At 36.2% G+C, this 22,060-nt stretch overlaps 2 protein-coding genes across 3 annotated transcripts; one reads left to right on the forward strand and one right to left on the reverse strand.

Annotated features, from left to right (window-relative positions):
• Window positions 1–80: 80 nt before the first annotated feature.
• Window positions 81–7,491, reverse strand: capns1b (calpain, small subunit 1 b). Its single transcript, XM_051861406.1, has 11 exons — window positions 7,231–7,491; window positions 6,403–6,457; window positions 6,275–6,305; window positions 5,997–6,089; window positions 2,796–2,853; window positions 2,643–2,707; window positions 2,466–2,534; window positions 1,151–1,229; window positions 835–951; window positions 674–732; window positions 81–570 (listed from the first exon to the last, which is right to left on the reverse strand). The coding sequence occupies exons 2-11, from the start codon at window positions 6,447–6,449 to the stop codon at window positions 544–546; spliced, it is 645 nt and encodes a 214-aa protein (XP_051717366.1). The 5' UTR covers window positions 6,450–6,457; window positions 7,231–7,491; the 3' UTR covers window positions 81–543.
• A 917-nt stretch (window positions 7,492–8,408) lies between these two features.
• zgc:162698 (Transmembrane protein 87A-like) lies at window positions 8,409–22,024 on the forward strand. 2 transcript variants are annotated; one of them, XM_051861404.1, is made up of 21 exons: window positions 8,409–8,613; window positions 8,971–9,046; window positions 9,126–9,217; window positions 9,303–9,422; window positions 9,580–9,630; window positions 10,753–10,818; window positions 11,315–11,386; window positions 11,467–11,584; window positions 11,814–11,875; window positions 12,036–12,219; window positions 14,035–14,134; window positions 14,699–14,792; window positions 14,948–15,019; window positions 17,189–17,297; window positions 19,558–19,616; window positions 19,720–19,823; window positions 19,922–19,995; window positions 20,633–20,694; window positions 20,914–20,966; window positions 21,170–21,200; window positions 21,623–22,024. In XM_051861404.1, exons 1-21 carry the CDS (start codon window positions 8,485–8,487, stop codon window positions 21,662–21,664), a joined length of 1,770 nt encoding a protein of 589 aa, XP_051717364.1. In that variant the 5' UTR covers window positions 8,409–8,484; the 3' UTR covers window positions 21,665–22,024. The 2 variants fall into 2 exon arrangements, with proteins under 2 accessions (XP_051717364.1, XP_051717365.1); XM_051861405.1 differs by lacking the exon at window positions 14,948–15,019 and adding an exon at window positions 16,796–16,864.
• Window positions 22,025–22,060: the final 36 nt, after the last annotated feature.

Below are 22,060 nucleotides of genomic sequence, written 5' to 3' on the forward strand. Positions count from 1 at the left end.
TTCTACTTCAGCCCCTGATGCGGGTAGATTGCGTTGCTCAGAGCAACCGGTGTTTGTACATGCAATGAGTGGAGATCTGCTTTTGTATGTTGAGAACAAATAACCTTTATTTGTACATCAGCTTAATAACTCCTTAAAAATGACAGCTGATTCATATCCTCAGTGATTAAATAATATGGCTCTGGAATGTTGTTAAAAGCTATTATCTAAAACATATGAACGGTTTTAATCTTTGGTTGAATGCACTTTATAAAACTATAAAGCTACAGTCATGGAATAAATGTAAAGGGCACAATTGGCATGGAATTAAATATGGAAATGTGGCATAAACTTAACCTTTAGAGACCACAATGCAAACACCCCATCTAGCTTTGCAACAAAGCTGCCATCTAGTGTAGAGGCACCATATGATCATGCTGTCTAGCTAACAATAAAACTAATAATTATGTCATTTAATAAAACACAAAGACATTTTGGCAATGACAGGGCGCAAAGAAAAACTGACTAACGGATATAATCATGGTGTAGAATATTTTTCTTCATTCAGGAGTACATAGTCAGCTGCAACCACTGTGAACAAGAAACAAAAGAGAGTTATATAGAAGTTAATTTAGCAGACTCATGGCGCAAGTCATAAAGTGTTGGTTTCTTGTGGTCTTCAATTATACAGTACCTCTTGAATGTTGACTTTAATGGTGCCATTGTTGTCGTTATCAAGTGTCTTGAAGGCACCTGTAAATAGCAAAACATTAGCAAGGCAAGTCATGCTGAAACTAAAAATATACTGAGCCTGTGATGGAACAATAAAGACTGCAAGATATTCGGTCAACGTACGACACATGGCATCCAGGCGCACAAGACACCCAATGAAATTATCAAAATCCATGTTGCCCTTTTCGTCACTATATCGCCGAATGATCAACTGGAAAAGCTGGTCATTGAGCGGGAATCCTAAAGGAGGGAACAAATTACAAATGAAACCCAACAAAACATTCTATTCCACTCTGACTTGTTGAATGTGAATTATATGACTGGTAGATATACTAGTATTTTTCCACATTATTGAAAAAAAGCACATAGAGGACTTTAGCATGCCTATGAAAACTCCAACCCAAACTGTAATAATGTCAGTACTGACAACACTGCTCACCTGCTGCTTTGAAAGCTCCAGGCAGCTCATCAGACCCAATCACACCAGAGCGATCGGCATCAAAAGCCTTGTAAATGCCCTGAATTTAACAAAAACAGGTTGCTCTGAAACATTTATGAAATGTAAATCTGTTGGATGCACAAGAAAGCTAATAAATACACTAATGCTGCCTTCACGTGTTATCGGAAATGTGATAATTCCCACTTTTGAAGTCTTGAATACGAGCTAATCGCATTCAAGTTTCAAAATGGGAGGGCGTTCGTGTGCAATTTTTACCTAGAAAGCTAACATTTTTAAAATTCTGTCATCATTTACTCACGGTTATGTTTATTCAAAATATCTTTTGTAGTGCAACAGAAGAAAGAAATTCATACAGGTTTGGAACAACATAACGGTGAGTAAATGACAGAATTTTCATTTTTGGGTGAACTATCCCTTTAACAACTAGCCTAGGACAACATGTTAAAACATGCTAGCCAATGTGCTAAATCATGCTAGAAACATGCTAGCAATACGTCAAAACATGTTAACAATGTGTTAATTCATGCTAACAGTGTGCTAAATCATGCTAGCAACATGCTAAACATGTTAACAATGTGTTAATTCATGCAGGCAACATGTTAAAATGTACTATGTACTAATTAATGCTGGAAACATGGGAGTAATGTGCTAAATCATGCTAGCAATGTGCTAATTCATGCTAGAAGCGTGGCAGCAATATGTTAAAACATATTAGCAATGTGTTAATTTATGCTAACAGTGTGCCAAATCATTCTAGCAACGTGTTAAAACATGCTAGCGTTGTGCTATTTCATGCTAGGAACATGTAAGCAACATGTTCAAATTTGTTAGCAAAGTGTTAAATCATGTTAGAAACATGCTTAAACACTTTAGCAACCTATCTATCTATCTGTTTTCTGATAAACTGTTTTGCCTTCAAAACCTTCAAACTTTAAGCTTTAAAACTATTTTAAACTACTTCAAAAGGGAAAACCTTTAGTTTCAAGCTTTTAAAACTTCTTTAAACTTTCCCATCAGGCTTTCTCAAGCCAAAATCAAAGTAGTCTTAACTTTTCTATCTAGTTAATTTCTGTAATTACATCTATAATTAGACTGTTGACACTTCCCTTACACCTTAACCCAACCTTAACTTCCCATGTCAATAGCAGCAAAAGTGTTTTGCAATACAACACGTACACAGTAAGTACATTGTACCTATCGATTTCTTATTTAAGTACATAGTTAAAGACACATGATATAAAGTGTGACCCAATAAGGTCAAGTACAAAAAGTGTAAAATTAACAGTGTTTGTACCTGCCACCTCTTGATGTTATTCCAAAGATACTTGAATTCCTCAAATCCCAGTTTTCCAGTACTGTCACTCTGATAGCAGATAGTTAAGGTAAAATTGATGTACCACATGTGCACTTATTCACAAAATGCAATACTTCTGTTAACATTCTGTTAATAATTGATTGTATTGAAGGATACATCCATTACTGCAACCATGCTTCTGCAGGACTCAATAGTGAAACCATCTGTCTTCAGATCGCCATCTAGAATTGAAAATAAGGGATCATCGTATTAGCATCTTTTACATAATGCCTCATTTGTTTCATATGTACATATGTTACAGAAACTTACGTTTGGAAATAATCTTGTTAAGGATGTTCATCAGTTCATTAGGGCTTACCTCCATGTCCTGTGATGAGAGGAAATAAATAAAACATGTCAGAACAGCTGCTCTCTTCTTTCAATACAGGCTTAAAACAATCTCACTTTTTAGAGACTAGCAATATCCAAAACAGAACAGAGACAGAACAAGAACTTGTATATAAAATATGAATCCGAATCTTGCTGATTCACAAAATGAATCATTATTTATTTACAGTTTCTGTTAATAAAAATTTGAAAAAAAAGCTGTCTTGTCATAATTAATTTGATTATGCTGTTCGCATTGCTTCATGGGATTGTAATTCTTTCCCTCAGTAAAGCCGTTAAGTACACAGTCTTGTACCTTTGTCCTTTTGTCTGATTTTCAAAAACTATTAAATCAAAGTTTATAGTGTTGCGATTCACCCTTGTAGCTGATTGGCTTGGTTCATGGCTTATAACTCTTTATCGAAGACATTTTTAATATCCCTATTGGAAAAATGAATGGAAAAATACTTCCGGAACCAGTGCTGCTGAAAAAAAGGGGTCAGCCACTGATGCACTATTGTTATAGTGGGGGGGGGGACTTGTGATTTTCTCTAACATGATGTTCTGATTGTAATTTTCCACTAGTGTAAAACTTTGGAAGAGCTCCTGCATCTAATGAATCCAGTACTCCAGTAAAGCAGGCTTTGACGCCCCTCTATGACTCAACACAAACCAAACCCATCGGGTTGTCTTCTTCACAATGGCAGGAATGTGAAAAAGAGGAAGAGCCAGTCATACTTCTTGCCCCCGGACTAGTTAAGCACGGTATAACCACACCCGTTTTGTTAGTAAACCTCTCCGAACAGCATGTGAAAGCCATGCTGGGTGGAGCGAAGTGATGGAATGTGGACAATGCCTTGATGTGGAAGTTTCTGGATTGAAACCAGAACGTCTGATGAATGTGTTCAAATGTTTCTGATTTGTGAAATTGTAGTCAGACCTTTATGGTTCTTTGTATGCAGGTGCATGGATCATTTGAGAAGTATGGGAGGATACAATAAGTGAATGAACCTGACTGAATTCAGACGGTGTTCACATGATCTTATTAGAAACTGCACCACATTATAAACATTCGAACTAGGGCTGCACAACGTTTAATCACGATTAATCATTCGCAAAATAAAAGTCTGTGTTTACGTAATATATGTGTGTGTTCTGTGTATAATAATTATGTATATATATATAAATACACACATACATGTATATATTTAAGAAAAATGTTATATTTATATATAAAATATTTATATGTAATATAAAATATATATAAATATATATATATATATATATATATATATATATATATATATATATATATTTATTTATTTATATATGCACATGTTTCTTAAATTTATACATGTATGTGCGTGTATTTATATATACATAATTATTATACACAGAACACACACATACAGGTGCTGGTCATATAATTAGAATATCATCAAAAAGTTGATTTATTTCACTAATTCCATTCAAAAAGTGAAACTTGTATATTATATTCATTCATTACACACAGACTGATATATTTCAAATGTTTATTTATTTTAATTTTGATGATTATAACTGACAACTAAGGAAAATCCCAAATTCAGTATCTCAGAAAATTAGAATATTACTTAAGACCAATACACAGAAAGGATTTTTAGAAATCTTGGCCAACTGAAAAGTATGAACATGAAAAGTATGAGCATGTACAGCACTCAATACTTAGTTGGGGCTCCTTTTGCCTGAATTACTGCAGCAATGCGGCGTGGCATGGAGTCGATCAGTCTGTGGCACTGCTCAGGTGTTATAAGAGCCCAGGTTGCTCTGATAGTGGCCTTCAGCTCTTCTGCATTGTTGGGTCTGGCATATCGCATCTTCCTCGTCACAATACCCCATAGAGTTTCTATGGGGTTAAGGTCAGGCGAGTTTGCTGGCCATTTAAGAACAGGTTAAACCAGGTACTGGTAGCTTTGGCACTGTGTGCAGGTGCCAAGTCCTGTTGGAAAATGAAATCTGCATCTCCATAAAGTTGGTCAGCAGCAGGAAGCATGAAGTGCTCTAAAACTTCCTGGTATACGGCTGCGTTGACCTTGGACCTCAGAAAACACAGTGGACCAACACCAGCAGATGACATGGCACCCCAAACCATCACTGACTGTGGAAACTTTACACTGGACCTCAAGCAACATGGATTGTGTGCCTCTCCTCTCTTCCTCCAGACTCTGGGACCCTGAATTCCAAAGTAAATTTTGCATTTCCTTTCATCAGGGAACATAACTTTGGACCACTCAGCAGCAGTCCTTTTTGTCTTTAGCCCAGGCGAGACGCTTCTGACGCTGTCTGTTGTTCAAGAGTGGCTTGACACAAGGAATGCGACAGCTGAAACCCATGTTTTGCATACGTCTGTGCGTAGTGGTTCTTGAAGCACTGACTCCAGCTGCAGTCCACTCTTTGTGAATCTCCCCCACATTTTTGAATGGGTTTTGTTTCACAATCCTCTCCAGGGTGCGGTTATCCCTATTGCTTGTACACTTTTTTCTACCACATTTTTTCCTTCCCTTCGCCTCTCTATTAATGTGCTTGGACACAGAGCTCTGTGAACAGCCAGGCTCTTTTGCAATGACCTTTTGTGTCTTGCCCTCCTTGTGCAAGGTGTCAATGGTCGTCTTTTGGACAACTGTCAAGTCAGCAGTCTTCCCCATGATTCTGTAGCCTACAGAACTAGACTGAGAGACCATTTAAAGGCCTTTGCAGGTGTTTTGAGTTTATTAGCTGATTAGAGTGTGGCACCAGGTGTCTTCAATATTGAACCTTTTCACAATATTCTAATTTTCTGAGATACTGAATTTGGGATTTTCCTTAGTTGTCAGTTATAATCATCAAAATTAAAAGAAATAAACATTTGAAATATCAGTCTGTGTGTAATGAATGAATATAACATACAAGTTTAACTTTTTGAATGGAATTAGTGAAATAAATCAACTTTTTGATGATATTCTAATTATATGACCAGCACCTGTATATTACGTAAACACAGACTTTTATTTTGCATACGATTAACCGCGATTAATCGTTGTGCAGCCCTAATTCGAACACTCCAATAAAAAGGAAATTAAAAACAACATTGGAAAGAATAGGACAGGTCAGGACAGGTCTACTCACATCCCCTGCAAGTTGTTGAAATACTTTGCGAAACTGCCTCTCCTCATCGGTTTCATTCTGGTTTGCATATGCGAGTGGTCTTTTGGGAGGAGGCTGGAAGAGCAGACAATTTAAGTATTGTGAGAAGTCCATTAAACTTTTTCGTGAGCCAAGTTAAGAAATCAATGGACCACTATACTTGACTTCCAGGATTCGCCAAAGTGCTTAATGACATGGCACAAACTCAACCATCAACACTATGAAAAACTATAAACAAATACATAAATATGCAAACTTACAGGGTCAGAAGGAACAAACTGGTCGATGTTGCTGTAATGCATGGAAAAGGCAAAACGATATCATTGATGAATTGTTGAAAATGTAGATGTTTTGCTTTTAACAAGCAGTAGCAAGAGTAAAGGCTTACCTGACAACATCTACGAGTCCTTTAAGTAATTTTTGGGCCAAAAACATCTTGAGCACTTTGAACAAGGCACGGAAAAGAAAATATAAAGATATGATTAGACAAAGATGATTATGCAAGTTTAAAGGGATAGTTCACCCAAAAATGAAAATTCTGTCATCATTTACTAACCCTCAGTTTGTTCCAAACCTGTATAAATTTCTTTGTTCTGTTGAGCACAAAGGAATATATTTTGAAGAATGTGGGAAACTGAACAATTCTGGGACACCATTGACTTCCATAGTATTTTTTTTTTTCCTACTATGGAAGTCAATGGTGCCCCAAAGCAGCCTGGTTACAGACTTCCTTCAAAATATCTTCCTTTGTGTTCAGCAGAACAAAGAAATGTATACAGGTTTGGAACAACTTGGGAGTGAGTAAATGATGGCATCATTTTCATTTTTTGGTGAACTACCCCTTTAACTAAATATACTTCGATAGATAGACACATACCAATAGCTGTGACTCTCAGCTCACTACAAAACCCATTTATCATTATCTTATAGTAAAAATAACTGTATAGCCTATTTACCTTTGGTATCTATCTCTTTCTGAAGGTAAATCACTGAATAAACAAACCATTTCCTGCATTATGAATGTCAGTAACGTTACTCTACACGCCCAAGGAAATTTATATGAACACATGAATTGGTAACGCATTAGCTGTCTTAGTTTAACTACTGTAAAATGGACTTTAAAGTTACAGTTTAGTAGGCCGTTGTGTTTTAATCCTGACGCACATCCGCAATTAGTAATGTTATCCATTTAAACTACTATTAAATGAGAACTTACCAGAACAGAGACGCTGAACAGGTCCAGCGGAAAAGTACAGAGAAGAAAGACGAGCTGCACAGGTAAACAGATAAGAGTAGCAGTTTGCGAAAGGCGATCTGTTCCTGATGGATAGAGCAGCTCTCCACACCCAGTCCACTGATTTGTCAAACTCAAGGTCCTAAAACCAGACAAGTTTCACGAACAAACACTGCAGAGGGGATGCTTCATGACGTCAAATTGTAGGCCAAGAGTCTGTATTTTCCTATTTTCAATTAGATAGCCTATGTATTAAGCGCTCCCTAGTGTACAACTTTTGTATTACATTCTTGATGTTCTCAGAACGTGACTTTTCTTCAAACTATTTAAATGAAAGAGAAAAAAAATCCAACAATATTCTGCTATTGCTATGCTATAGCTATTTTAATTTCTTACAAATGTTACCAACTAGCCAATGCATAAATGTATCAGACTGTAATTTTTTTATTAGAACTAAAAAAAAAAAAAAAGAATTGCAGTTTGAAATAACAAAAATCAAACAATACCAATAACAAATAGATATTAATTATAAATAAATCACAAAAATCTATTTTTTTTTTTTCAAGGGAGCGTTTTCAGGTACTGCTTAATTTAGTTAAATGTGGTTTGTAATTAAAAACGTATTTTTAAACTGACAATAATCATTAAACATTGAAGTTTACAGAGGCCTCACCAAATATGTACAAAGATTTATAAAGCAAATCAGAAAATGTGCTCTCACTTTTATGCGAAAATGTACGTTTTTACTTTAATGAATATTCTAAAGACGTTGAAAGCGCTTTTATTAAATTAATTTAGTTATATTCTTGACCAAATTTAATAAAAGTTAATAGCCAACTTTATTGCAACTTGACTTACGGTAAGTTAGGCAGTATATAGACAGCATTAGAGACAACTATGCCTTTAAAACTTTGTGAGCTCTACAATGCATTTATTTGATATTTTTATACCCGATTGTAGCTTTATTTAGATTTTTATATTATTACATTTATATTATTTTTGTAGTTGTTTTTCTTTTTTTTCTTAATCTTTTATGTTTTATTTTTGTATGCATAATTGTACAATGTTTGATATTTTATTTTTAAACGAAAGTGCATGTATAAATTCAATGTTTATTCAATAACAAAAATGACCAGATACGTCCCCGCCCACCAAGTGACGTCGAACAGGATGTAGATTTGCACAGGGAAGTGTAGCTCGCGCAGAAGTTGTAACGTCAACTGCTTCCTTATAACAATGGCGACCGAGTCTTTGATATCGATAAGACTTAGAGGAGTACTGATTGCTGTCATTCTTCATTTCGTGTTAATACCACCGCTGACAGCTATATCAGAGCCGGGCAAATGGATCCTGAATGTGAATAATGTAAGTGTATCACCACCTGCGGTATTCAGGCTACGTGAAATCTTGTCTTCTAGACTAGAATGATGACAGTCCATTGTCTTTGCACGCACAACACCAGTTAATACTTACCATATGTTAATATATTAAAGCATATATTGGGGATCGATAATATGATGTTATGTGCCTATATTGAACATGTATCTTTAGACTAAGCTATTTTACAGGATTTCTTAATCTGGTCTATCTGAATAGATACTAATCTTTAAATTACAGTTTCAAATACATATCATGTATAATATATGTACATGAAGGATTCATTTTTGGGTAACTAGTAAGATCTTCAGATGGTGAGAATTCTCCTTTTTGTGTCTTTCTCAGAAAGATGTGGGGAAGCATGGAAAGTTCATATATCTTCCGAAGACAATGTTCAATGATACTTACATTGCAATAAACGGTGGGTGTGTTCTTTACTTGGCAATTTTTTTTGTTCTTTACTTGCCATTATTTGTATTAATCTGCTGAATGTATTTCAGGGCGCAGTGTAAATTGCCCTAGTCCTGTAAACTTAACTATATCATGGTATTTGCGGAGTTCTCCTTGCCACGATGAAGTGTTTGGACTTAATGTGAGTGGTTTTTTATTAAAAAAAAGTTTTGTTTTGACTAAATTTACATCATTTTAATATGGAAAATTCTCTTTTCTTCAAAAAGCCCGAATCAACGGAACAATATTTTAACAACATAAATGTACAGCGGCCAGGAGGCAGTGGATTCTACGTAGAACACACGTATGAGCATATAGAGTGCAAATCTATTACGGAAGTAAACACGGTACATGACAACTTCTCTTTGTAATACATACCTTGTTGAATAAATGTATGTTTTGTCACTATGTTTTTAGTTTAGTCATGTCAGACTTAAATTAACATGAATTTCAAAGGCTTTGTCAATAAGCATCTCTGTTTTTTTTCTCGATTGAACACCCCAGTTTGCAGTAGAAAACTATGATTCACTTCAACCGCTGGTGCCATATTTTCAGGTGAGTTGAATTATAATAAATATATAAGGGATACTGTACAATCGTCCGACCATTATTGCTAAATAAAACCCAGCAGTGTTAACAGGACTTCACTCATCCCATGGCTGCTCAGATAGATAGTTAGATAGATATGAAATATTGATTTGACAAGATTATGTGAGATGAAAGAGGCCATGGAGTGATATATGAAACTAGCACAGCAATATAGGAAATCTGTTGCCTAATAGTAAGTTGTTCAATTGCGCAATTGTGCTGTTATTGACCAATCAGAATTCAATATTCCTAATAACGTTTTTTATCAAGTATTTTATTTGTCTCTCTGATGATCTGACACAGATTCTGTCTCACTGTTGTTTAACTGACAGGTTTTTATAGCTAACCTAATCAGCCAAAGCTTAAACAACCAGCAGACTTTGCTGTTCATTTGAATATGTGGTCTAACCAGTTGTGTCATTAGTTCTTTTGAGTGTTCCCAGATTCATCCTTCATAAACGTATTTCCAGTTTGTCCAAAGAGCAGTGGTCCTGACAAACTTCTAAAACTGTACAATAGGAGATGACAACAAAAGAATTGTTTTAGGGGAAAACTTTTTGCATCAAATATTGATTGCTACAGCTCGAAATTTTACTTAAATGTTTAGTTCACCCAAAAAGGAAATTTTTGTCATTATTTACTCACCCTCATGTCGTTCCACACCTGTAAGACCTTCGTTCATCTTCGGAACACAAATTAAGATATTTTTGATAAAATCCAATGGCTCAGTGAGGCCTGCATTGCCAGCAAGACAATTAACACTTTCAATACCCAGAAATGTGCTAAAGGCATATTTAAAACAGTTCGTGTGACTACAGTGGTTCAACCTTAATGTTATGAAGCGACGAGAATACTTTTTGTGCGCCAAAAAAAACAAAATAACGACTTTATTCAACGAATAAAATGCCAAATCAAAAATATCTTAATTTGTGTTCCGAAGATGAACAAAGGTCTTATGGGTGTGGAACGACATGAGGGTGAGTAATTAATGACAGAACTTTCATTTTTGGGTGAACTAACCCTTTAAGCTGCAGCCAGAAGATGTAGGAAACGCCTTGGGAATATTGTCTGCTCTCTTTTGTGTTTCAGCCAAAAACAGATAAACAAAGCAGACGAAGGAGGGATGCGGAGAAGACTGAAGTACAGGCGAAAGATGTTTGTTCATTTTCTGTTCAATATTTTTACCCTCTCACTGAAAAGTCTGTCATCATTTACTCTCCTCCAAACCTGTGTGACTTTTTATCTCTTGTAGAACATAAAAGGAAATGTTTAGCAGAATGTCTGAGCTGCTCACTGCCATACATACAAAATAAATGGAGAGTCTGGGCTTTCAGGCTCCAAAAATAGTAACATAAAAACATAATAAAAGTAGTCCCTATGACCAGTTCACTATATTCTGAATCATCTGAAGCCATGTGATAGTTTTGTTTGAGGAACTGACAGAAATTTGAGTAATTTTAATGACAAGTAAATAATGACAGAATTTAGATTTTTGGGTGAAATACTCCTTTCAATGTCTTGATATGATTCATTAAGTGATAGTATTTTTTTATTGTAAAGAAAGCAAAGATGTGATATGATGTTCAATGCCAACAAAATTATGACTTGAATGCAGATTGATAAAAGTACAATTTTCCAAATGTTTGATCAGGCTGCTGCAACAAATCCATCGAGTGATCCGAAAAGGAAAGACTCTTCATCAGCGAAAATGACACTTAATTCAGTGAGTATTATAGCACAGAATCACAATCCAAAATGGTTCTTTAATGTGTCTCTTTCTTTACATGCATTTTGTCGTTGCAGCAAAAACGGCCTAAATCAGACTTCGTCGTGGCACGAACCTGGGAAGACAGCCCTTATATGTTCATCATCAAAATTGAGGCATTGCCACCTGCCAAAGAAACAGAATGGAGCATACAACGTAAGATTATAACTGGACTTAATAATGAGGTTAAAGATGTAATAATGAGGTTTATGTAGTAATAAAGTACATATGGAACTCACAAAGCCAGATCTTTGATTATCAGCATAATGACATGTACAATTACTAAACATTTTGATGACTGAACAGTAATATTTTAAAATAAATGTGATATTTTAATATTAATAGTTTTTAAAAAAAAATGTTTTTTTTTTTTTTCAAACTACAGTGGTGGTCAGTATGCGTGGCCCCTATGAATACATCTCAGCATCTGAATGGCCTTTGATGATTGTGAGTGGGGTTTTTTTTTTTTTCATGTTTTTTTTTTTTTTTTTGTCTAACTGCAGTTACTTAAGGCTCTGTTTCATATGTTATTGTAGGATTTAACTAGTAACATATCAGTATTTTGTGTAGTATTTTCTAAGGTTCACTTTTTGCCCATTGTCCTCAGTTCTACATGGTGATGTGCATCATCTATGTGATTATGGGCGTGCTGTGGTTGGCTCTCTCAGCTTGTTACTGGAGAGACCTGCTGCGGATTCAGTTCTGGATTGGGGGAGTGATCTTTCTGGGCATGATTGAGAAGGCCGTCTTCTATGCCGAGTTCCAAAGCATCCGTTACGAAGGCCAATCAGGTAACACTAGTTAAAAATGTGTCCTTAAAACTGATTATATATTTATTCATGTCACAAACAGCTTGAAGTGAGATCATATTGTGTGTTTGCCACTGAAATGTGACATTTTATGTGTAGTGCACTCAAATTAGGTCAGATTTTTAAAGGTCACTGTGAAGAGAAATGAAGGCTGTTTAATATTTAGCATGTAAAGTATTTATAATAATCTAGTACATTTAAAAATAAAGCTGTTTTTTTATATATATATTCATCACAAAGGCAAACTGTTTAGATGTACAGGATAGTATTGTGGCCAGGGCTTGAAATTAACATCTGCTAAATGCGGGTGGATTTCAGCAGTGGCGTTTAACTCAGTCAGTTCTACTAGCCACTTTGGTGGGCTAAATTTTATATATATATATATATATATATATATATATATATATATATATATATATATATATATATATATATATATATATATATATATATAAAAAAAGGCCTATATACATTTTTGAATTAATAAACTAAGTGGAATGTAGTGTTGCCAAAAATGTTGATACCGAATACATATTGACACTGAAACGCTTCCAGTACTCATTTTCTGCAGAATAGATACACGATACCAGCTGCGCTTTCTTGCTCTCTCATCTCTCCGACAGCGAGTTGCCACACAAACCCGCCTCCCCTCATTCACTCATTTCATTTGCTCCGGATGAATATTGTTGGTGTTACAAGGCTTGAATTTCGGCGTGGGATTGCACGTATTGCGCATAAATTTTGTCATTCCCGCAGATTTTGTGCTCACAACCAATAAAAAGCAGCCTCTCAGTACTAAATTGAGCTCTTTTTTGCTGCTTATTGCTCTTAAACAGTCAAATACACACAAAAATAATGTCAAAATGCCGGTGTTGGCAAGTATACACGTAAACACAGTCAGTTATGTTTTAAGTGAACGTAAAACAGTTGAGAAAGAAAACGCTTGTGTAACAGTATAATGGATCCGTGCGTCAGGCATTAAAGGGTTAGTTCACCCAAAAATGAAAATAATGTCATTTAATACTCACCCTCATGCCGTTCCACACCTGTAAGACCTTCGTTAATCTTCGGAACACAAATTAAGATATTTTTGTTGAAATCCGATGGCTCAGTGAGGCCTCCATAGCCAGCAATGACATTTCCTCTCTCAAGATCCATTAATGTACTAAAAACATATTTAAATCAGTTCATGTGAGTACAGTGGTTCAATATTAATATTATAAAGTGACGAGAATATTTTTGGTGCGCCAAAAAAAACAAAAGAACGACTTATATAGTGATGGCTGATTTCAAAATACTGCTTCATGAAGCTTTGGAGCGTTATGAATCAGCGTGTCGAATCAGCGTTTCGGAGCGCCAAAGTCACATGATTTCAGCAGTTTGGCGGTTTGACACGTGATCCAAATCATGATTCGATACGCTGATTCATAATGCTCCGAAGATATCAAAAATATCTTAATTTGTGTTCCGAAGATTAACAAAGGTCTTATGGGTGTGGAACGCCATGAGGGTGAGTAATAAATGACAGAATTTTCATTTTTGGGTGCACTAACCCTTTAAAGTGACAGCAGTCTAATATACCTGCTGCCAAATTATGACATAATATTAAAAATATCTATATGGCAGTTTTTCCCCATGGTATCTGCCAAAATCGATGGGCCCTGATTGTGGCCCATTATATCAATAAATCCTTAGTCTTATGTTTGATGTGACTGATTCTGTAAATTTACTGTAAAGCTTTGAAAAGGTTACCATAGTGAATGTAGTTACTCACGGTGCATTATTTTGTGTGTGCAGTTCAAGGTGCAGTGGTGTTTGCAGAGATACTTTCAGCTGTGAAAAGAACCCTGGCTCGAGTGTTGGTCATTATTGCTAGCCTGGGATATGGCATAGTCAAGTAAGTTGTTTTTAAGCAGTAATATATGGAGGCATAGTATCTTCACAATTGAACACAATAGATTAGAATCTGGTCTGATCTTTTATTCAGCAAGGATGCATTAAATTGATCAAATGTGAAGACTTTGTTACATTGAACGTTTTTGTGTTTAAATGCTGTTCTTTGAACTTTGTTCATTAAAAAAATCCTGAAAAAAATGTATCAGGGTTTCCATAAAAATAAGCAGAAAAACATTTTCAACATTGATAATAAGAAATATTTCCTGAGCACCAAATCAGCATATTAAAATGATTTCTGAAGGATCATGTGACACTGGGGTAATGAAGTAAAAACTGTAATATTTCACAATTTTTTGATCAAATAAATGCAGCCTCGGTGAGCATAAGAAAAATGAAAAAATTCTGACAGACTCCAAACTTTTGAACAGTAGTCTAAATATAAATAACGCTATTTGCAGTTAATTCTGGAAGTGGAGTTCAATTGCAGCAAAGCATTTATTATAAGAGTAATCTTCAGCATAGTTCTATACATTTCCCGTTCAATAATACTGCCTTTTTGCTGCAGGCCAAGACTAGGAGCATTGCTGCACAGGGTAGTGGGAGTAGGACTGCTCTACCTTATCTTTTCTGTAATAGAGGGCGTCCTGAGAGTCAACACGGTAAGCAGAGTCTCACCGCTGAAACACACTTTCACACTGCCAATAATAAATAGTGACTAGTGGAGAAACATCTTCCCATTTGTGGTAAACCTTCTATTTTAACATGATGATGTTGCACCAAATGTCATGTGAAGCTTAATGTCTCTCTCTCGCAGGAGCACGGTGGTTCAAGCAGGCTGCTTTGTGACATTGTTATGGCCCTCATTGATTCTTGTATTGTGTGGTGGATATCCTTTCACAAGTCAATTATCTGTTAAGACCGTATCATAGTAGTGTTCATTTTGTGCTGTTATTACAGTTACTTCTGCATGGTGGAGTTTAGGATAGATAACTGGAAATGACAGTTGATTCAACAGGTTTAAACTTATAAATGTTTTTTCCATTTCAGTGACAGTGCATACAATACTCTGTGCAATTCTTTTTGGTATGCCATGTTATGGAAATTTGAGTCATTGCTCTTCTCAGATTCTTTGGCACTTGTGTTGGTGGTGGTGTACAGTTGAGATAATGCCTTGTGGAATATTTTCTTTCCCCGTTTTCAGTCTTGCTTCCAAGCTAGTAGCATGATGTAACCCTGCCTTTGTTGGGCTGAATGATGGTTAGGGATTGCAATGTGTGAGCATTTAGAGCTAGGGCTGGGCGATGTGTTAAATATGAAGATAATTTCGATTGCAATATAAAATGAAACAACAGGATTTTAACGCTACTCGATTACTTAAATGCTGTTTATTTCTTAAATATAAATACAAAGAAGCCTCATTAGTGTATTTTTCAATCTGCTGCTATACGTAAGCCGTCCGCCATACTGGAGCAGTCAAATCCGGTTTGTGACCACTTGAGAGCAAGTTTACTGTTCATCTATATCTGTAATAGACATTAGCAGATGATTTTCACAGCTTGGTGGTTTTTACAGCCATAGGCTGCACAATGCTGTGACATATTCAATGACAATTCATTGAATTGTTAGTGTGACTAATGTTAACCGTTCCCAGATGGCGGACACGTCAACATGTCTGGAGCGGTTAAATGTGGCATCTGCGTATACATATCTATGATTTATTTGGCCATAATTTCTACTATTTGGTTACAAACATTCTTCAAAGTATCTTCTTCTGCTCAACTCTGCATTTCAGTAACCAAATCTAATTCAAAAAATTTGCTCAAAAATATTCAAGAATGTTCCTATGTTGCAAAAATTTAAATGTTTTAGTAATATACGATAAAATTCATGTTACCGTTCAAACGTTTATGGCAAGTTTTTTTTAGAAATTAATACTTTTTAGTAAGGAAGCAATAAAATGTTTGAGAAAAATTCTATTTTAGTATGCTGTTCTTTTGAACTTTCTATTCATCAGGGAATCTTTTTTTTGCATAATTGCATAATTTTCACAAAAATATTAAGCAACACAACTGTTTTTAACATTGATTCTGAAGGATCATGTGACACTAAAAGACAGGGGCAGTGGCTGCTGAAAACTCAGCTTTGCCTTCACAGACATAAATGACATTTTAAAACATTAAAATAGAAAAGAGTTAAATTATGATAATATTTCACAATATTATTTTTACTGTATTTTGATCAAGTAAATGCAGCCTTGGTGAGAATAAGAGAATCTTTGCTAAAAACATTAAAAAAAATCTTTTGATCACAAACCTTTTGAACGATAGTATGCAGTTGTTTCATGGAAATTATTAAATGTAATTTGTGTTTGTTCATTCAGTGAAAATCATCCCTTGATTACATTATGATTATTAACTATTTTTACTGTATTTCTTTCATTAATCATTTTGGATAGTATTTGGTTGAAACGACAGTTCCTTTAAAAAAAAAGTCACCCTTTCAAGCAGAGCAAAATATTGAGGTTCTGATAACTTAAAAAGACAATCGTCCAGCCCTATGTAGGACCCTCCGATGGTGGTGTGTGTGACAGTGCTACTCTTCTCTCTCTTCCTCTGGCTCTCTCTGTCTTTCCCTCTCTCTTCCCCCTGTATTGTTCTGCCAGGCTGAAGATGACCTGGTGTTGCTGGCTGCCATCCCCTTGGCTGTTCTCGACTCTACCCTCTGCTGGTGGATATCCTACGTTTCTCCATTGCTGCTTGTGTGTGTGTGTCCCTCTTTCTCTCTTACTGGGTTATTTAACATTGGCTTTCTGTATGTCGGATGTTAGTCAGCTTTTTTGTCCTCCTTCCCTTTGGAATTCCCTAGATTTTCTCCATTCATAAAGCTTGATTCACCTAAAGGACAAACTCCTCTACGTTACAGTCAGTCGGTCAGGAAGACTCTCTACAGTCCTCTGTAATTTCAGTTCCACATTAATTTTTTTTAACTTTAGAGCTCAGCTACCTACTAACGTTCACAATCTAGTGATCAGGTATAGTCCTTGACACTCAGTCACATCTTCATTAGCCTGGCCCAGACGATGAAGCTCCTTCGGCTGAGGAGAAACTTGGTCAAGCTGTCCCTGTACCGACACTTCACCAACACACTCATATTCGCTATCATCGGTGAGCACACACTGCACACCACTACACTATAGTGTGAAGTGTTTTTGACATTAATCACTGGCAGTTAGGTATTTCAATACAGTACTGTAATCCTTTCAGTGTAATATTTGCATACTGAATTATGATTAGCCTGTCAAACATCTGGGTTACATGATTTATTAATGGAAAGTGAGCCGTAATTGAGGACATTCAATCTCTGTCTCTTTCTCTCTTGCTATATTTAGGTTGACAACTTCTCAAACTATAATTTTACTAAAAACTTGCAAGCACTGATATTCCCTTCATGATGCACTACAGTTCAAAAGTTTGGGGTTGATACGTTTTTGTTGTTTTGTTTTTGAAAAAAAAATTACTTTTATTCAGTAAGGGTGCTCAATTTATCAAATGTGCCAGTAAAGACGTTTTTTCAATTGATTTTTTTATTTTGTAATACACACTCACTGGCCACTTTATTAGGTACACCTTGCTAGTACTGGGTTGGACCTCCTTTTGCCTTGGGAATTGTCTTAATTCTTTGAGGCATAGATTCAACATAGAAACATTTGTTAGAGGTTTTGGTCCACGTTAACATGATAGCATAGTTTCTTGTCGGCTGTCGTATCCATGATGCGAATCTCCCGTTCCACCACATCCCAAAGGTGCTCTATTGGATTGAGATCTGGTGACTGTGAAGGCCATTTGAGTAAAGTGAACTCATTGTCATATTCAAGATAATAGTTTTGTGACAGAAACCAGTTTTGTGAGCTTTGTGACATGGCATGTTATCCTGCTGGAAGTAGCCATTAGAAGATGTGGTCATAAAAGGGATGGATATAGTCAGCAAAAATTCTCAGGTATTGAGAATTGATACTAAGGGGCCCAAAGTGTGCCAGGAAAATACCCCCCACACTATTACACCACCACCTGAACCATTGATGTTTACTCCAAATTCTGTCCCAACCATCTGAATGTCACAGCAGAAATTGAAGCTCATCAGAATAGGCAACATTTTTCCAATCTTTTGTTGTCCAATTTTGGTGAGCCTGTGCAAACTGTAGCCTCAGTTTCCTGTTCTCCGCTGACTCGAGTGGCACCTGGTGTGGTCTTCTGCTGCTGTAGCAGATCTGCTTCAAGGTTCAACGTGTTGAGCATCCAGAGATGCTCTTCTGCAGGTTGTAACAAGTGGTTATTTGAGTTGCCTTTCTATCAGCTCAAACCAGTCTGGCCATTCTCCTCTGACCTCTGGAATCAACAAGGCATTTTCACCCACAGAACTGCTGCTCACTGGATATATTCTCTTTTTCAAACCATTCTCTGTAAACCCTAGAGATGGTTATGAATAAAAATCCCAGTAGATCAGCAGTTTCAGCCCATCTGGCATCATGCCAAGTTCCAAGTCACTTAAATCACCTTTCTTCCCCATTCTGATGCTCAGTTTAGACTTCAGCAGTTTGTCTTGATTATGTCTGCATGCCTAAATGCATTGAGTTGCTGTCATGTGATTGGCTAATTTAGATATTTTTGTCAAAAAGCAGTTGAACAGGTGTACCTAATAAAGTGGCCGGTGACAAAGCCACGTAAAGGCAAGCCTGCAACCTTAGCCGAAAAAAGCGTAATGTCTGCTTATGCTGTGGTACGCAGAGAAGGAGACAAGAGCCTTCACTAGCCTGGACATGGTCAATCCTCAACATGTTTGCTCTTAAACGTTTATTTTGGATTGATCTATTTTTAGAGTTTACACCAAAAAAAATGCTGTTTTTATGAGAAGTCAAGGACAGCTGTGTGACAGGTATGATTCAGTTTACGGCACCTCTCATCCATTTCTGTGTTATCCCTAAACAGTGACTGTTTGTCGCACAACTCTGAATGAAATTCAGTAATGTCAAGTTTGAAATGTGGATGGATATAAAAGCACACATGATCCAAATTACCCGTTACGATTTCTCCAATGGTAGAGCCACAGACTCTTGTATCTCCCAATAATAAGACGATCTCTGCTGGTGAGTCCTGAAAATGAGAATTTTCAAGAAGAATCCTGAAAAAAATCCATCACGGTTTCCACAACATTGATATTTGATATTGATAATTATAACACCGATTAATAATAAGAAATGTTTCTTGAGCTGTTACTGTGAGCATAAGAGACTTTTAAAAAAAACTTTTAAAAAATCTTACCAACCCCAAACTTTTGAACAGAAATGTATGTAAATATAATTATTTTTATTTTTTTTTTATTTTTATTGCCACATGTTCTCATAATGAAATTCTGATTCCCTTTCAGCTTCTGTTATATTCATTGTGTGGACAACAAAGACCTTCAAGTTAACCAAGTGCCAATCTGTGAGCATTCTCTAGTTACATGTAATAATTATCTCTTCTGTTTCTGTTTTTTAGTTAAACTATACTTTAATTAACACCCATTTGCCGTCAACTGCTCTTGTAGGACTGGAGAGAGCTGTGGATAGATGATGCCTTCTGGCGCTTTCTGTTCTCTAGTATCCTGCTCGTTATCATTTTCTTATGGAGGCCTTCAGCAAACAACCAGAGGTAAAGCACTTCACCTCTATCCAAGTGTCAAACCCATTTGTAAACTCAGCTAATAGTGGAGACAAGATCGTCAGTCTCTGTCCTTCTGAACCCTTCAGGTATGCCTTCAGTCCGCTGGTGGATGAAGTTAGTGAGGAAGAGGAGGGGGAGCAGCTAATGAATGAAGCCTTCGGTAAGAGTCTTAATTAACAAATTAAAAGGTGTGAGACAGAAGTAGCAGCCTATATTTAAAGATGACTGAGAAATAATTCTGCACATGGGATATTCGCAAGCTGCCTTTCAATTTTATAATGTGTTTGATTTAAAGTCGCAATGAAGTAGCGACCGATCTTTTCTTCTGTATTGTGATGTGTATCCGAGTGTAACAGATTATCAAAAAAGAAAAACATAGGGTGGGACTCAGTTAAATTCATTGGTTGTTGATTGGATTTTGAAATGTGGGCATTGCCCTCAAAGGCAGATGAACTTGAGCTTGCTGAGGTAGAGTTTAAGCAGACTAAAGGATTGGTCCTACATGTCACCAAAGAGAAGTCTGTCATTTTCACAGGAACATTCAGTTATGACATTTTTCACAAAAAACAATGAAACATATACATGGATGAATCATTCACAATAAGATTCATAACATGTATTTAAAAAATAGGTAGGGTAAATTTGCATTTCATGCCAACTTTCAAAACAACATACAGTTTATGTGTCATCAGCACACTTGAATGCTGCGTATCAAGTCTGCATATCTGGTTTTCAGCCTTTGTTTGCTTGACTGACTGTGTTTAGCCGGTTCTAACCAGTTATACTTGAATCTACAGAGGGTGTGAAAATGAGAGGGATGAAACCAGAGACCAACGGAAGTGCAAAACTCAATAAAGTGGTAATGCACAACAATACTTGCCCCAAAAAATCAATTGTTTTATTGACAATAAGCATGTTGTATTGCCATATATGTTAGAATGCCTTATGAAGGATTAGATATAAAACACCATGTTGTGAAAAAAACAATCGCTCATTATTGTGTATTCTCAGATATGCTGCTTTGTTTTTTCATGTCAGGGTAAAATTTCATGTCAAACTTGTTTTGCGGTCCCTACAGGATGAAGATCTCAAATGGGTTGAGGAGAACATTCCCTCATCAATGGCTGATGTGTAAGTCCAGTGATAATATAAAATGTTACATATCATATGTTTACAGAAATTATGGTTAGAATGACAAATAACTGGTTATTTTCTGAAAGGAAAATCACTTTTTAGTCTGATAATTTCTACACCCAAAGACATCATCAGTTTGCCTGTAAATCTACTAGAAATCACTGCCGTGTCATTGACGTGTCCTTTTCTTTGTTTTGCAGCGCACTGCCGCCTCTGCTAGACTCAGACGAGGTAAGTGTCTCATACTCTGATAGGCCAGCAGTGGGCGCCCTTTGAGCTTCCAAAGTAGAACAGAGAGCGATCAGCCTGTCACGTCACAGTGTTTACCCTCGCTCCCTCTCTGTCGGTTGTTTTCTTTCTGCTTGGAACAAAAGGAGCACTGAGGCTTTGGAGGTTTTGTCTGACTAATAAGACCTCACTAAAGCTAACATTGGATGTGTTCATTTCGAACCGCTGCCAATACAGACAAATCTCTTAAAGAGGAGATCAGAGATTACATGCTACAATACATACAGGCTTTTAAAGGTGTTTATGTAACCGTGTTGATTATTTTGGGAATTTTATTGTATTTCACAGCCTTTTTTAACTGTCTAATTTTCCCCATTGTTTAAAAGAAGATTTCCTCTCATGATTTTTTTTTTCTTCCCCCCCAGGAGATCATGACCACGAAATTTGAGATGTCCAAAATGGAGTAGATCTATGAAGATGTATGTATTGTATTGTATATAATGTGTGTATGACAATGCACAACTGCTTTATCCCAAAAGATGAGCTTTTCATAAGCAACGTCTGTAAATATGTGGGACGACGAGGGTGATGCACTAAAGGACTTTTTGTTTTATTTTTAATTGCTTGTTTGTATTTATATTTTCACAGATAATATGGTGTAAGAGTTTCTTAAAACAACTGTAAATTGCCTTTGACTGTTTACATATCTACAGTACAAAATGTGATTAAAACACATTAGTTTGTGCATTGTGCTGTTTTACTAAGAGGCTTTTGCACAACAATCCTCTTATTAATCACATAAAGATGGGAAAACATGTCAGATGAAAGCTCTTTTCTGGTTTTCTTTAATTCGTCAGTATGCT

The sequence above is a fragment of the Ctenopharyngodon idella genome, chromosome 15 (assembly GCF_019924925.1).
Source record: "Ctenopharyngodon idella isolate HZGC_01 chromosome 15, HZGC01, whole genome shotgun sequence".
NCBI lineage: Eukaryota > Metazoa > Chordata > Actinopteri > Cypriniformes > Xenocyprididae > Ctenopharyngodon > Ctenopharyngodon idella.